This window comes from Falco cherrug, chromosome 10 (assembly GCF_023634085.1).
Source record: "Falco cherrug isolate bFalChe1 chromosome 10, bFalChe1.pri, whole genome shotgun sequence".
Lineage (NCBI taxonomy): Eukaryota > Metazoa > Chordata > Aves > Falconiformes > Falconidae > Falco > Falco cherrug.
In genome coordinates this window covers 452344-467871 of record NC_073706.1, presented here as the reverse complement: position 1 = coordinate 467871, position 15528 = coordinate 452344, and the positions used below count along the sequence as shown (strand labels likewise).

At 43.4% G+C, this 15528-nt stretch overlaps 1 protein-coding gene across 5 annotated transcripts in view; it reads left to right on the top strand.

The window, feature by feature from the left end:
• Nucleotides 1-15528, top strand: part of NDRG3 (NDRG family member 3) — a 60820-nt gene that overhangs the window by 30888 nt on the left and 14404 nt on the right. The window contains exon 1 of one of the 5 annotated variants that reach the window (XM_027799297.2): nucleotides 423-1750. The exons of the other annotated variants lie outside the window; for them this stretch is intronic. Within the exon in view, the coding sequence (XP_027655098.1) occupies nucleotides 1727-1750 (24 nt within the window). The 5' untranslated portion in view covers nucleotides 423-1726. Of the gene's footprint in view, nucleotides 1-422; nucleotides 1751-15528 lie in introns of those variants that run through there. 5 annotated transcript variants of the gene reach the window in all.

The window sequence follows — 15528 nt, the reverse complement described above, 5'->3', positions numbered from 1 at the left end:
AGTAATGCTGAGAGATTTGAAAAAGCTCTGTATCTTAATTTTAGCTCCTGTTAAGTTTTTATCATTAAGAACTTGAGTATGTCCAGTTGGAAAAAATTGCCCTTTACCCTTTCAGGCAGAGCATGTTGTTCTGAGCTCTGAGGTACAGAGCTGGGCTGCTCTGATGAGGCTCCATGACATCTTGCAGCATGACTGGTCTGAAAAGCAGTTTCTTGGAAAAATGCAATATGCTGAAGAGCTGCAGCTCTGTCACATTCCATCTGGTTCACTGGCTAGGAGAGGAGCTTGCATGTTCTATTTGTGTCAAGAGGAGATGGAAGACACAAAGCTGCCCAAGACACAGCACTCCTGCTTTGCTGGGCCTGTGTCATGACAAAGCCATGGTCATTTTCTGGGAGGTTATTCACCTGACAGTAGTGAGACCTATTGCTCTGGTTGCTATAGGAATAATCCTTTTAGAGGATCAGTTGTGTAACAGGCATCGAAGACAGAGGACACATTCTTTGTTAGGCAGAGCACAGCACTGAGATTAGGTGGTGGGTTTTGTAGAGCGCAGGTTTATTTACCATGCCGGATTACTTTGCTGGCTTCCTGCTCAGCGTGTTGATGTGCAGATAGCAGCTTTTCTTTCTCTTCGGCTGTAGGAAGCTGCTGTGTCTGTAGTGTTCTGCTTAGCACAGGACAGGCTCTCACTGCTGTATTACACCAGTGGTGCGGCTAGGGGGTAGAACTGTCAGCATCACGTGATAGCTTTTATTAAAAGTCTGTTGATGTAGATGATTCCAGAAAACCTTCTGCAAGCGCTTGCAGAACAGGATATAATAAATACAGTCCTAAGAAGATTGTATTTTTTCCATCTCTTCATATCAGACACTGGAAGTACGACCTATCTGAGCAGGCACATGTCACTGTAATGCTTTAGCTTGATTAATTGTGAGTTTTAGTATTATATCTTGAAGCCTATACATATAAAAATTACTAATCTTAGCACGTTGTAACTTTAGTCTCTAGTCTCAGAAATAGCAAGTGTTAGGCAATGATTTTTCTGCTTTAATAAAGGTAGATAATGGTTTTAAAACACTTCCCTCTACGGTCTTGTCTCTCTGTCTTTCTGCATCTTCATCTCTTCTAGAGGTACAGCGTGCTCCCTTGGCAGATCAGTATTGGCTAAAAAATAGGTGCAATGCTTTTGAGTTAGTGTTGGGTAGGACAGGCACTGCCTACTGAGGCCAGTCTGCTATGATCGGGAAGAATATAATATACAGTGTCTGAGCATAGTAGCCTTCACTGCAAATTCTCTAATGACCCAACAAAGCTCTGTGTTTGTCTGTGCCCTCTGAGCAGTATGGGCTTGGGAGCTGAAGCAAAGTGGGAAGGTAGGGAGGCCCTGTAACAGAACTGTGTGTTGCTGCTGCCTTTTTGCACAGTGCTTTCCCTCAACAAGCAAAGCCTTTCTGCACCCTTCTTGAGAAAACAGACCAAATCTGAAGCTGTGCGAGCCTCAAAGAAACATGGTGCTGCAACCATGGACTTGGGTGCGATTAGCATGTCCTGTTCTTGTCAGGGCTAAGCTGTGAGAAGAGTTGCTGAGCAGCCCAAAAGCCAGGGAGAGGGGCTCTCGGGAGCACTGGGCCGTAGAAGAACGGACCTGCTTGTTGTTTCTCTGTGCTTTGATTTAGATCAGCAGAGAGCTGGTGGCCATGGCAACAGTTGGGCAGGAGACAAGATGTTCCTTCCAGGAGCCCTCTTGGTAATTCATTTAGAATATTATTTTTTTAGCAAGAACTTAACATGGTGTCTCTCATGACTGTAAATGTTGTCCCAGCCTCCCCTCTTCCAGCATCTCTCCCTACAAGGTGTGGTTTCAGGACACAGCTGTCTTGGTCCCCCATCCTACCTGGAAATTACCCCCAAGGGCTGGATTAAGTCTATATTTGAAATCTGTCAGGGAGAGTCCTTGGTTTTTCTGCCTCAGTTGCTAATACCAGGAAGAGTACTTAAACTTGAAAGTTGAGCTCTTTTGTTGTCCTGTGAAAAATTACTGCTGCTTTATAGTCTGGCAAAGCAGGTCTGGCTGCCACATTCAGGCCTCTGCAAAATTGGTGTGACTTTACTTACCAGTGTTTGAGAAGGGGGAGTTCAAAGTGAAGAAATTTGGTAGGGCTTTCAGAGGAAGGGAGATCCTGTTGCATAAAGAGACACTTAAGAGCACTTAGGCTGAGGTGGGGGTTTAATTTGTCCAGAGTTTCAGAGGGAGGAAGAATCTTGGGGAGGATCTCAATTTTGCAAGTACAGACACAAACTGGCCACAAATTCATGAAGGCTGATAACTGGAAGATGGTTTCCAGTTACAGCGCAGTGAAGTTCTTGATCAGCTTCCAATAGCAGTAACATCTGCAAGGGACACGGTGGATTTTAAGACAACATTTAGGGAGTTTGTGGGATGGATTACATTATCTTATACAGTGTAGCATTTGCAGTATGAGAGCCTGGCATCAGTGAGGCAAGACCTGCATTTCAGACATTTTTATTTTTCTAATAGTCAGAAAAAGGCTCTTTTAAATTCATAAAGCTATGTCTTTGCATGGGGCCGACCACATCCTGGGCTGTGCTTGCAAGGCTGCAGCAGCCAGCAGGGCAAGGGAAGGCAGTGCCCTCTGTCAGCACTAGTGGCAACCCTGTTGACAGTGCAGGTCCGGTTTGAGCTGCCCAGTACAAGACTGACATACTGCAATGACTCTTGTTTTATTTCAATCTATGTTATTCTGTGCCCTCGGCTATGAGGTGACATGGTGTAAGCCCATCCCAGCTCCTGCTAGGACTGACTGATGCCCCCTGCAGAGCTCTGCCCTTGATACAGCTGGAGCAGTAACATAGCCAGCCTCAGCATTCATTCATCCTGCGGTGCCTCTAGACCTCCTCCTGGCTGGAAACTTGGAGTTTAAAAAAACTTTCTGCAGCTGATCCATGCTTATGACTGGGAGAAGTGTTTAGTTTAATTCCAGCTCACAGGCATGTTGTTAGCACTGTTACTGACTCCGTGAGTTGTGTAATGCTAGGCACACAGGTTAGGCATGCTGTTTTCTGTAAAGCTTTGGCATGTGTTACTTTTCAAAGTAACATATATTTAAAGTTTTATAATATCTTTCTTTACTTTGGGGAAAGTGGGTGATGCCATTGTGAATTTCTTTTAATCTCCTGGTGTGTTTGTGTTTTTATTTTTGAATAACTTGTCAGAATCGGATCTGGACAAAGTCAACGGAGTGGGCATCCCCTTGCTTCTGAAAATTGTTACTCTGGGTGAATGTGGTGTGAAGAAGCTTTTAGCTTTTCTGATACAGCTGACTCAGATACAGGTGCCCTGTCTTTTTTTAAACTGTTCATCTACAAGCAACCGCAATTAACCCTGACAAATAACAGATTGCATGGGCATCAGTTAAAACAATCTCCACATAATCTGATAACCATTTGCAATGGAGATAAAAAGAAGAGCTAGCACAGTGGCTTAAGGGTCTTTATCAATGTGAATCTAGGTTGTTCTCAGAAATAAAATGTATTAACCTAATTCTGAGACCTGTGTCTTACTTGAAGGCTATATGAACCCTAATGAAATCTAGGCTTGGCTTCTTTTAATGTTCATGGACAGATGGTGGATTAAATGATCTGGGTGGCTGATAGACAGATGCCATAGTGACCAGCATGGTTAATAGAGCTGTGCTTGTGCTTTTATTATCATCTGCAGACCCTCTTCAGCTGCTTTGAGAAGTAGGTATTCTGTGTTAGCCTAAATCTCTCCCCTTTTTTCAGGTGATTTGCTTTGAATATCAAGGAATATGCTGATACATTTGTAAAATTATCCAAATAAATCTGCGTTATGTTTCAGTCTGGAATAAACAAGCAGTTGAGCTGATCTGTAGCTAGTACTTCCCCTCTGCTTCCTCCCACCCACAGGGAGGGAAGTGTTTTGCTCTCCAGCATACACCATGCAGAAGAGGATTGAGATTTGGCAGAGTATTTGCAGAAAGCTCACAAGGTATGAAAGAGGTGGGAATAAGTAAGTTGGAATATGCAGAGTTCAGCTGAAACAGAAAAGACAAGACATGCGTAAACCCATGGAAGGAGGAAATTAAAGCTTCCCTATACAACAACTTGCTATGCGTTCCTGGAATTAATTGAAAATGTAGAGTTACTTGGTGTTCCTTGTGCCCAGAGTAAAACTCAGCAAAATGTTTGAAGAGTTAACAGCAGACCTCAGTGAGGATTTTTTTGCCACTTTTTTCACTGAAAGTGTAACTTTTCAATAAGCCCATGCTTTTCTGATTCAGTTTTGGAGAAGTTCTTCCACAAGTACATTTGTTTGAAGCTTCTTAATCCGCATTTTTAAAAGTTTGCTTATCCTTGCCCTATCTCTCTGCTTTATTTTGGCTTGCTGTGCAGTAGGAGATGGTATTCTGCTAGTGAAATGTTATTGAAATATGCTATCATGTGCATTTGCTGATGTCATAATGTTGAATCTAAACTGTGCTCATTATTTTTAATGAGAAATCATTAAAGCCAGCTTGTAACTCCTACACAGTGACATTGAATACAAGACGTTTTAAAGCATCTTTTGGTTATTGTAATGAAATAACGTGAAACATCAGCGTTTTGAGGAAAGGTTTGCTTTTTCTGTATGAATAACAGGGGAGCTGTTGTGACCAACATTGAAATTTTTGTCTGGGATATTGAGGACCATTTTCTTCTGATTTGTACAGTGAGTTCTTTTGTTCTCATTCAAAGTGCTAGAGTGAAATTAATTATGTCACTGATGTTTTGACCTAGAAAGCAAGTTTTTTCAATGGCTGCTAAATTAGTAGCAGCTTCTAATCTTACTACAACTAGTGTCACTACTAAAGTACTGATTTTGACTTCTGCTGACATCAGAGCAACAAATACTCTAAAGCTAAAAATTATTAAATTGCAAATTTATTTTGGAAATTTTTTTTCATGATGCATATTTCTTGGGAAGCTCTTCCTCTGATTGTTTCCATCACTGACTTTCCATCTAAAAACTGTTTTCTGTAAAACTGCAGTGTTGAGTTCTGGAAAGCTTTTGCTAGCTGGACTTGGACCGAAACATGATTTTTATTTTTAAACATATGATCACATTCCTTCCATGGGGTTTACTTAAACATTACTTTTGCTTTCTGTATGCTTGTGACAACAGTGTGCTAAAGAGGCTGATTATGCAGATGTGGTATTTGATGTTCCTGTGCTTTTTTTTGTTCTTGTCAGTGAGTTCTTACAGCAAAGCAAATGTACGCGCTTTAGGTTGAGAAAGGGGTTTGCCTCCTTCCTGTCCTCAGAAAAATGAATGGTGCCTTTCCATCAGCAGTGACTGACCTGTTTCCATCTGTTATGCAGCACCCATTTATGGTATTTCAGAGCAGTTAATGAGTAATTGCAATACTAGTTATAACTCAGTGCAGTTAGACTTAGTTGTAGTTCCCAGGAGACACAGAACATGACCCTGCTTTCTCTTCTTTCAGAGATTTTAAGATGTTCATGGTCTTCAGCAAGATACTGAAACATAGTTTGGCACATCATGTTACCTGGTGGACTGTTCTTGGCTGGAAACATGACATTGGCCTATCTTCCAGGTTGCTTTTAGGGGTTAAGATGATCTGGAGTTCCACAGTCACACAAAATATTTTTAGACTTGCCTCTGTATTAGCACATTCAGATCTTCCTTGTGTAAGATGCAGGTTTACAATGACTGTGTGTCTGCAGGTTGTGGCATCTTGAGCCTGCTGTCCAGGGAATGGAAGAGCACTAGAGCCATCAGCCTGTTCTGTTTGCAGCCCATGGGGAAGGCTGCAACCTGCTGCTCTACTGACTGAAAATAGTGGTGCAGTGCTGGAAAAAAACACCCCACTGCCAGACTTGGGCAGATGAGAGCTGAGCTGCAAGCAGTTTAATTCACTTCAAACTATTACAAATCTAGGCAGGTCCAATTTCCTGTATTAGCTGGGGAAGGCAGGGGTTATCCTCAGTGCAGGAGTAAAAAGCACCATTTATTCCTAAATCTGTGCTGGGTGCCTTGCTTATGACATTGGGTACTCGACTGGAGTGCAAGAAGGTTGTGGCTTTAACAGCTTCTTGTAACACGTGGGCAGAGCAGGGGATGGAGTACATCTTGCTCCATCTGTGACGTGTAGGTGTTTTCATTAATTGCTTATTGGTCTCAATAATGCGTGGCTGTGAGAGTTTGTGACCTCTGATTTGGGAGCACAAACCCAACCTGTCAGCTGTACTTTTCTTGTAGGTCATTGGGCTGTAAAGCCAGTATCTGTTCTCTAGCAGAATCTGTGTTTTGGAGATGACTTGCCGTTTCTCTCTGGCTGATACAGAGCATTAGAAAAGATTACGGATCAGCACTAGGCCTGTCCTTGAGCATCATGGGCCTTTGGAATAGGAACACACAAATACTTATTTGTATATACAACAGTAGGTTGGGGATAGCCCAGCAGCACCTTTCTCCTAATGCTTTTGTGTTTAACCAGATTACATACCTCATTCTTCTGCTGCTCTTGATTCTCACCCAGCATTTCTGTAATTTAAGACTTAATCCAATTACATGAAGTACTAGGAACCATTGCCTGTTTGCATAGATCATACTGTGTTTTCTATTAATACATTTCTGCTCTGTATGGAAATGAATAATTTAGTTCAAGATGTTGCTTTAGATCTGATTTAGGCTTGCTTCCCACACAGCAGTCTCCTTCAGCTCTACTATTTCCAAAATAATTTTGCACAGAGAGGAGGTGGTAAATACTTACCTACCAACTGCATTAAGGTCAGGAGTACTGTAATGGTAAGAGTTACCAGATGGTGATGTTTTACATAGTCTTACAGTATTTTTTCTTAGTTTATAGTCATAGTTTATTTTGTTCCAGTAATCTGAGACATTTGAGGGCAGCTGTTGCAAAGAGCAGGACAATGGAATCTGTGCTTCAATCTCTTCATGGTTAATAGCTGTGATAGGTTGCTTGAGGAGCATGCTGCAGTTGTTTTCCACCTTTGCCAAAACTGGCAAAGATGACACAAACTAAATAATAGCTGTAGTTACAGAATCACTGAAAAAGAGGGAAACCTGACCTGAGTAATCTGCATCTCCTCAACCTCGTAGCAAAGCAGCAGTGACAGTTTTCTTTGCCTTAAGTGAACCAGGACCTGAGTGTCCTTAAGCTGAAGGGGTTTTTGAGATGTTTCTAGCCCTCTGCTAGTGCAGACATTCAAGAAGTTTGAGCAGAATTTGAGCAACAGACACCTTGATGCTGTGTGTACTGCCAGATTTGAATATTAATAAATTGAAGGGATTTCACAGATGTGTTCTTTATTACTGGTCTCCAAATGAAAGGAATTCTCAGTTTTTCCAGGGAATTAATTTTGAACTTCAAGCGGCTTCACATTGGGAGTAAAACTCAACTTGGTAATGCCAAAAAAGATGCTTAGTAGGTTAGTTGTGAAAAGCACTGATGGTATGAATTCCCATCATTAATCAATCCCACTGTGAAACAAATAGTTTACTTCAGACATTAATAATCTCTAAAATTTAGGCTCTGGGTCATGCTCTGACCTGGAGCTGAGGGAACGTGGCTATAATTGGACTGCTGTAGTTCGGCACCCAGGTTTACGTCTGCTGCCTGGGAGTCTCTGGAGCTCAAGGCATTAGCACCTCTAGAGCTGCTGTTGGATGCCTCATTGCTTCACTCAGAAATGTGTTTTTATTAAATATGGGAATTTTTCTGTGGCATCTGTCAGTGGCACTGTCATTGCTTCCCTTTCCAGCCAAAGGCAGAGGGTGGCAGTCAGAGATAGTTCCCCTGTTTGAACCTTCTGCCACCGGGGCATGTGCCCACTTCTTCCCCTGATCAGTCCCACAGTAAATGTAGACTTTTGCAGTTTTAGTGTGTTTTCCTTCTCAGTTTAAGAATCATTAAAAGATGTTAAAGCCACATAGGATAATGTCCCAATCTAGTCTGACTTTATGCAAATCCCCGGCAAAGAACATCTCCCAGCAGTTCCTGCTTTTGTCTAATCTTAAATGTTTAAAAGCTGCTTTTGGGTTGTGTCTTACTACCTTGTGGTGTCTGAGCCTTTGTGGTTCATGCATATTTTATTTTCTAAAATGTATGGCTCTTTGACTAAGAGCACTTATTCTCAGGAGCTGGGACTGTAAAGCATATAGCAAAAATCCCAGGGCTTTCAGAGATGGTCAGTAGCATTGGTCCCCTTTCTTAGGCTACTGTCTGTTCTTCTGCCCAGGCCTACCTGAAGGTGTATCTTGACAGTATAGCTAAGGCAAGTCAGTGCCTTTGCCGCTGTGTGTGCACTTGCAGTGCTTACCTTCCATCTGAATGAGAGATCCTATGGCTGCAGGGTCAGTTGCTATGGTTTCCCAATGTAGTGGGAAGACAGTGAACCCAAGCCCTGCACTCCCACTTAGAGGTTTCCATGAGACTATCAGCTCGCTGGACGTGGGGTGGGGCAGGGCAGAGGGCTGAGAGCAGCAGCACTCTTTTCGATAGCACCTTATCATCTAGTCAACCAATTTGTAACAAGAAGGTGCACTCAAAATCTGTTTTGTTTTGTTTCTGCCAGTGGTTATTGTATTCTTGTCTGAGATCACAGAAGGGAGTTCAGGTCCCTCTTGGTGGACACTGACAGTGGAACACTAATACGTGGATACAGTGTACAGGAAGGAGAGGGTAGATGCAGGTGGAGATAGAGGATACAGGTGGATTTTAAAGGAAGTGTGTTGATCTGATTTGGCTCTAACTAATGTCAGTGAATAACTTAGATTCCCCTTAGACTGAAATCCGAGGCCTAAATAAGAAACTTCTGTTTTGTTTGCAATTGTGTTAGTGCCTGAGATGGTGATCAGAGAAGCTACAAGGCTAGAAGACAGGACAAGGGTAGGAAGCTTCAGCTTCCCTGTGTTAGACAGATGTGGCTGTGGGACATGACACCAATATTCCATTTTAGCCACAAACTTCTACAGAGCAACAGGTTAGGGAGCCCCCAATAAGGAGAAGCCTTTATTGACATGAGAAGGGCAGAGGAGTGTGTTCAAAACTTCAAAAAATGTTTTCAAAGAGCTGCTCCGTGATGGGAAACATAATGTGCTCCAGATCAACATCCTTGGGGGGGGGGGGGGGGGGGGGGGGGGAACACCAAACCCAACCAAACTGTAGAAAGCTTCACTGGTTTTGCACTCAAAGTTCAAACCAAGAACTGCACAGAAATGGAGAAGCTTATTGAAAATAAGCTAAGCAGAGAGCAAATGCATGGCATCTATCACAGCAGACATGAGAAATGGTGCAGGGAAGCCAGAATGACTAAAGAGAAGGGCATGGAGGCTACTTGAAAACAGAAAAGCATTTTTCAAAAAGCTGAAGAAAATGCAAAAGGTTATAAACTCTAGCAAAATAAATATATGAACATAAAGCAGGCAAAAGGGGATTTTGAGAGATGACTTGCAAAGGGGAAAAAATGGCAGTCCTGTTTCAGACCTATCAAAAGTGGAACCATGTGAGAGAGTTTGGAGCATGCTACTGACTGCTCGGACTCTGAAAGGAGGAGTTGGGGAAGATCTAGCCATAGCAGAAAATTTTTTTTTCCACACTCAGGCTTGCCACAGAGCAGCTCACAGAGGTTGCTGTGCTGGAATGCTCTTTGTGGGGTGTCAGCAGAGCCCCTGCCTTAAACCTCAGTGCCTATTGCAGTGGCTGTAAAAAAGGTAAAATACATGCTTTTATAGCAAGTTGCCAGGGTTGGATCTGTCAACCCAGCGGTTTTAAATGAGTCTGAGGATGAACTAGTTAAATGAGAGGTTATGATCCTCTGTTGAAGCTGCCATGGTGCCAAAGGACTGCAGTGTTTCACCTGTAACACGATTTTTAAAACAGATTCCAGAGGAGTTCTGGGAATTCACCAACCAGCTGTACCAGACTGACGGATAAAACTAGCAGAGAGTATCGTGGATGAATTACAAGGGTAAATATTGGGAAAGGGTCACTGTGGTTTTTGTAAAGGGGAATTTTTTGAAGGAGTCAGTAAACATATAAATAACAGCCATTCATTTGATGTAGCCTGCTTGGATTTCCAAAAGACAAGACCCCTTACCGAAAGGGACCCAAGACATATGTCTTAAGGGACTCAGGTGGCAATGCAGTCAGAGGAGAAGTCTTCTCGTGGATGAAATATTGGTTAAAAAACAGGGAACAAAAACCAAACACCGAACCCAACCAAAACCCAGGAATTATTTTTACCAGTTGTTAGAAATCACTAGAGAAGCATGTTAGATACCTGTCTTGGGACCTATGCTGCTTAAATGCTAAAATTTAGTGATCTGGAAAAAGTAATGGAAGGTGCAATGACAAACTTCATCTGCCTTTGGGTAAACATGAAGTGTGATGCACATTGAGTAAAACTGTCATACAATGGAATGTAAAAGGGCAGGCTCAGGGCTAATGATAGCCCAGAGGCGTAAGACCTTAACATTACAAGAGATGAATGAAAATGTCAGCTTGGGCCTCATGGCTTTCAACAAAGCAAATCAATTCTTGTTTATCAGGAACAGAGAACAAAGTAACCTTATTGTGCTACTCTGTAAATCCACAGCACACCCGTGTATGTTTGACATACTGCCAGCACCCTCCTCTCAGAAAGGACAGAGCACAAAGGGGCAGTTTTGGAGAACAGCAGTAAAATCGGGCAAAAGCTGCTGTGCCAGGACTGGCCAGGTAGTCCAGAGTGTATCAGCCCAGAAGGGGGCACATGAAGGGGAATCACAGCAACCTTGTGAGGTTGTTACTGCTGTGGCTTATGGAAATGGGATCAGTTGTTCTCCATCTTCCAAACCAAGGACTGGGGATCTTGTGCAAATCCAGCAGATACAAGGTGGGGAACAAAGTGGTTCTCCACCCTGCATGTTGTTAAGCCTTGGCTTTTATGGTCACAGGGTGAGGCAGATGCCAGAGGCATAGCCTGGTGGTGGTGGGGGGTGACTGCCCAGTTCTCAGAAGAGAAGGTCAAAGTGAAGACCACACCTCCAATTCAGGAAGTCTTTTGACTGTTGGAGGTTGGGAAAATTAATGGAAACTGTTAAAAGATGCTAGTGTTTGAGGAAGTATCACTACATCCTTGCTTTATTTTATTTTTCCACAAGCACATGCTCTTAAAATCAGACCAGGAGGCTAGCTGGACCTTTGGTCTTACCAGCTACAGCTGGTCTCCATACCTTCTGATCCTCCTCCATCATTGTTCTTCTCACCTGTGCCCTGAGGGAGCTGCTAGTTTTTGAAGCAATGATTCCCAGCTTATTTGAGTTGATCCATAGTGGCTGCCTGCACAGGGCTCATGTCTCTGTTATGCCCAGCAGCACACTACTGTTTGGCATGTGTGCGTCACAAGCTTGGTGCCTGTGGCCAGAAAGAGCAGGCTGCCCAAGAGCCAGGCTGCCTCTGCTGTTGAGTTCCTATTTACAACAGGTTGTCTGCAGCTGCTGTTTATTTTTTACCTACTGTACAAATAAGGGCAGAAGATAAAATGTCTTCTGAGAAACCTCTGATAAAGTTTCCAGTCCCTAAGAGAAAATTACATTTTATCAAGCTTTTCAAAACATAACTGCAGATCATCATCTTCTCTTGCATTCATTTCCTTAATTTTGCAGACTGCACACTTGTTAAAATCTGGCTGTTTCCTGGCCACATCTTTTCCACCTGCCCTCTCCTATCACTGCTTCCCTGCACTGTGGACCAGATCAGCATTCAGACCGTAGCTGGAGGTAGACACCTGCAAGGTAACAATCCTTGAATCTCCATTCAAGCTACCCTGCTGCAATGTATCAAAGCTGGCCTGAACAGAGACCAGAAACAAAGCGTGCCAATGCCTGAGAAATAAAGATGATGTCTCATACTTTCCAACACTACACTTCTACGTGAGCAATGGGCAAATATTAGGAGAGAATATGCAGAATTGCAGGTGGGCAGTGGTTATGGAGGCAGTGTGTCATCTTGTTGGGTGGCTGGCAGGGAAGGTGTATCTACAAGAAGGACATGAAGAAAGCATGTTTGGCAAGGACAGAGGGTGAAGCCTGCGAAGCTGCCGTTCTCTCACTGAGTACTCTGGTACCTGTTGTAACTGGGTTATTCTGCTCTGCGTTTTGGAAGAGTAATAAACCAGTAATGATGTCATGAAATAATAATGGGTTTTTGGCCAGCTCAAGGTAGCAGATGTATGTTACAAGTGTAGAGACTGTCATTGCTGTCTTAAGCATGATACTTACGTGCTGTATGCATTTGCTGTCCTTTGGCTTTGATATGTGGGAGAGAGCTGTTTTGGAGAAAAGCAGGTGACATTGAAGTGATGTGTGCTGTAATTGTGTGATGTCTGAAAATGTTTTTGTCCTTTGCAATCATAGGTCAAAATAAAAGCCTTAAAGCTACAGGGCAAAGTTTCAGAGAAAATAAAGTTCACTGGGAAAATGGACATAGAATTACCTGTAGGGAAGCTAGCGGTAAAACTCAAGTCTTATTTCTGTAGGTGATCTTGAAAAGGAGGTCAGTATGATGTTGCAATGTGTAGCTAAAAAAGTCAATGTAGAAACCCTTATCTCAAACATGCGCTACTTGCTTTGTAGTTTGGAAAAAGCCTTAAAAAAGTAAAAGGCTTTAACCAGAGGAAGCAGAGGAGGCAAGCTGCTGTCTGGGAACTAGCAAGAGAAAAAAGAAAAGCCTAAGGCTTTGTCACTGTACAGGGTAGAGTAAGAAGTTTGCAGATTTAGCATCTTCAATTTTTCCAAGTGCTGCTTACTGAGATTTGTTAAAAATGGGTTTTCTCAAGTTGCTTCCGTCTTCAGGGGGTATTCCCTGTATTTGAATCACTAATGTGATTGAAGGAGTAGCAAGGTGAGTACCCTTCAGATTGGGCCGGTGCCCAGTGGTGACATGAAAAACCTTTTCTCAACAAACTATCTCATTTCCCCAAACTGCAGTTTACGCAATCTGCAGAGTCAAAGTAAGTGAGAGAGCAAGGATTGATTTTTAGCTCAAGGAAACTCTTTTCCCTTCCCTACTACTGAGTCAAGATCCAAGTTCAACTTCAGGAAACAAAAGTGCAGGGTGTTGCAATATGAAGCACATTGAGGTGCTTGAACAAAAGCTTTGAAGAGAGATGGGTGTTTCTGTTTCTAGTACCTTGTCCGGTATTCTACCTAGTGGAAGCATGTGTGACCTTAGCAGTAAGTTTGAATGTATTTCCAGAAGAGGCACTGTGTTGCTGACTTTTTAGTATCATCAACTCTTGTGTTGATTTCTGTGATTTTCTCACTGTTGGCTCAGTTTGAGTTTTTTGCTTCTGTTTGATAGTCAACCTTTTGCTGCTGCTTATAAAACCCTCCCTAGTCCTCTGGAGGTGCAGTTTCATGAGAAGTGAGTCAGTTTAGCTGGCCTTATGCTCAGGGCAGGGCTATTTCTTTTACCACCCCATGCAGTGCCCTCCGGCTCTAAGCATTTGCCAGACCAGCATTTGCTAGACCTCTGTGGGAGTTTCCTACCTCACTGACCTAGCAGCAATCTAAGAAAGTAAGATTAAAATAAATAAAAGGCAGCTGGATTGTTTCCTGCCAGGTCAGTGAGTTAAAGCTGCTTATGGAAGAAACTGACAACTACCAGAGCGGGCAGAGACCTGCTTTTAATGGCAGTCAGCCACCTAGCTCAGATGCATAGGGAAGTGCAGTTGGGGGTTGCAAGCTTCAGCTGCTTTAGCATTCACTGGGCTCTTCCACTTCCATGAGTTTGCTGTGCTTTCCAGTTTCAGCCCCGTGCACTGCCAGTCACCACCCTTGACCTCATCCAAAAGCTGCCACTTCTTTTAAAGGACTTGTTAACACCTGCTGACTTGGAGAACACTGAAATCAGGGCCCCTGCTATGGTTGCACAACATGTCCCACTGGAGTACAAAACAGGACTTTGCCCAGCAGCCCAGGGAGCCAAGAAGACAGGCAAGGGGCTGAACCTAGTAGTTTTCCAGAGCTCAGGAGACTGAGGCAGTGCCCTGGGCTTCTTTGTGCACCCTTGCTGCAAGGGCAGGCAGTCCTGCTGTGTGGACCCAGACTCCCTTTGCACATATGGACTAGTCATTTCCTGCTTGCACAGGATGCTTTGGCCCGCAGCCCCCTCCTAAGGAAAAAGGAGCCAGGTGAGAATCAGGCTAGATAACCTCACCTGCCATATTCTTTTGCCTGCCTCTAGTGCAGGAAGGTGACTGCTGCTTTGTAGGTACTCTAGCTTCTCCATGTGCACAATGCAACAGCTGCATGCAGGTAAAACCCCACCCCTTTCTGAGGATGAGGGCAGTCAGAGGTGTCTTTTTATCCTTCAAAGCCAAGCTGGAGAAGGCTTCAAGCTGCCTCTGCTGATTTGGCTGTGGCCATGCTTCTGGGTGAAGGGGAGAGGCTTTGGAGCCCCAGAGAAGTACAGTCTGGGGGATGACAATCTTTCACTGCAAGAACTAAATCTGCCTGACCCACAGCCAGCCTTAGGGAGTGCCTGGAAAGGAGGGGCAAGGTGAATTTCTGATGTGCTGCAAGCCAGGTACTCTCACCTGTCCTGTATTTGGCCTTATCGCTTTCAGGTTATTGGAGATTACTATTTAAGAAAAAAAATCACATAATTTGCTTAAACTAGTAAGAAATATTTTTGAGGGTGTACTGTCCTGTCTTCAGGCTGAGCCATGAGGCTATTACACTATAAAAAGCACCAGTTATTTCCTTGATATTAAAAAACAAAATCTGCTTAGGAAAGTCAGAGATATCCCTCCTTTGATTTCTATAGACAAGAGAAAGTACTTACAGATGACATAGTGTGCCCAGCCATACTGCCATCTCCACAGCTTTTCCAAAGTCTGTAGTTACTCCAGATCAGTGTTTGTCTAAATGCATTTGCAGCTGTTTTAAACTCAGACAAGTTTGTGGGCACTTCTGTGTTTGTCATTGTGAGGTTGTGGCTTCTGTTTCTGCACTGGACAAGTACTGGAGAGGTATTCAGAGGCCTCATAGTCCTCTTATGCAAGGTACAGTGCAAAAAGCCCTCAATATTTTGCTTGGGAAAAGGCACATAGTTTTGCTGGCAAATAATCATGAAACAGGTCATGAAACTGCTCCACTGATACCCTGCATAACTTTCTGTATCTGTGCCAGCTGCTAGAGGAGCCTAAGGGTGTCTTACTGTCACATTACCAAAGCTGGTAGCAGGGAAAAATGTGTTCAGTTAAGGCACAGTGCTTAGCCCTCCCTGAGGTGACAGGTCAGTGGACATTAATGCAGCAGTATGGTCAAGATCTGATGGGCTCTTGGCCAGTGGCCAAGGTAGGGCTGCAGTAGACAGGCAGCCTGGGAGAACAGGTACATGTGGATCTGTATCTTTCATTTATAATGCTGTTGAAAGCAAAAGCTGCCACCCGCTCCCCTGTGGATGGGTACAA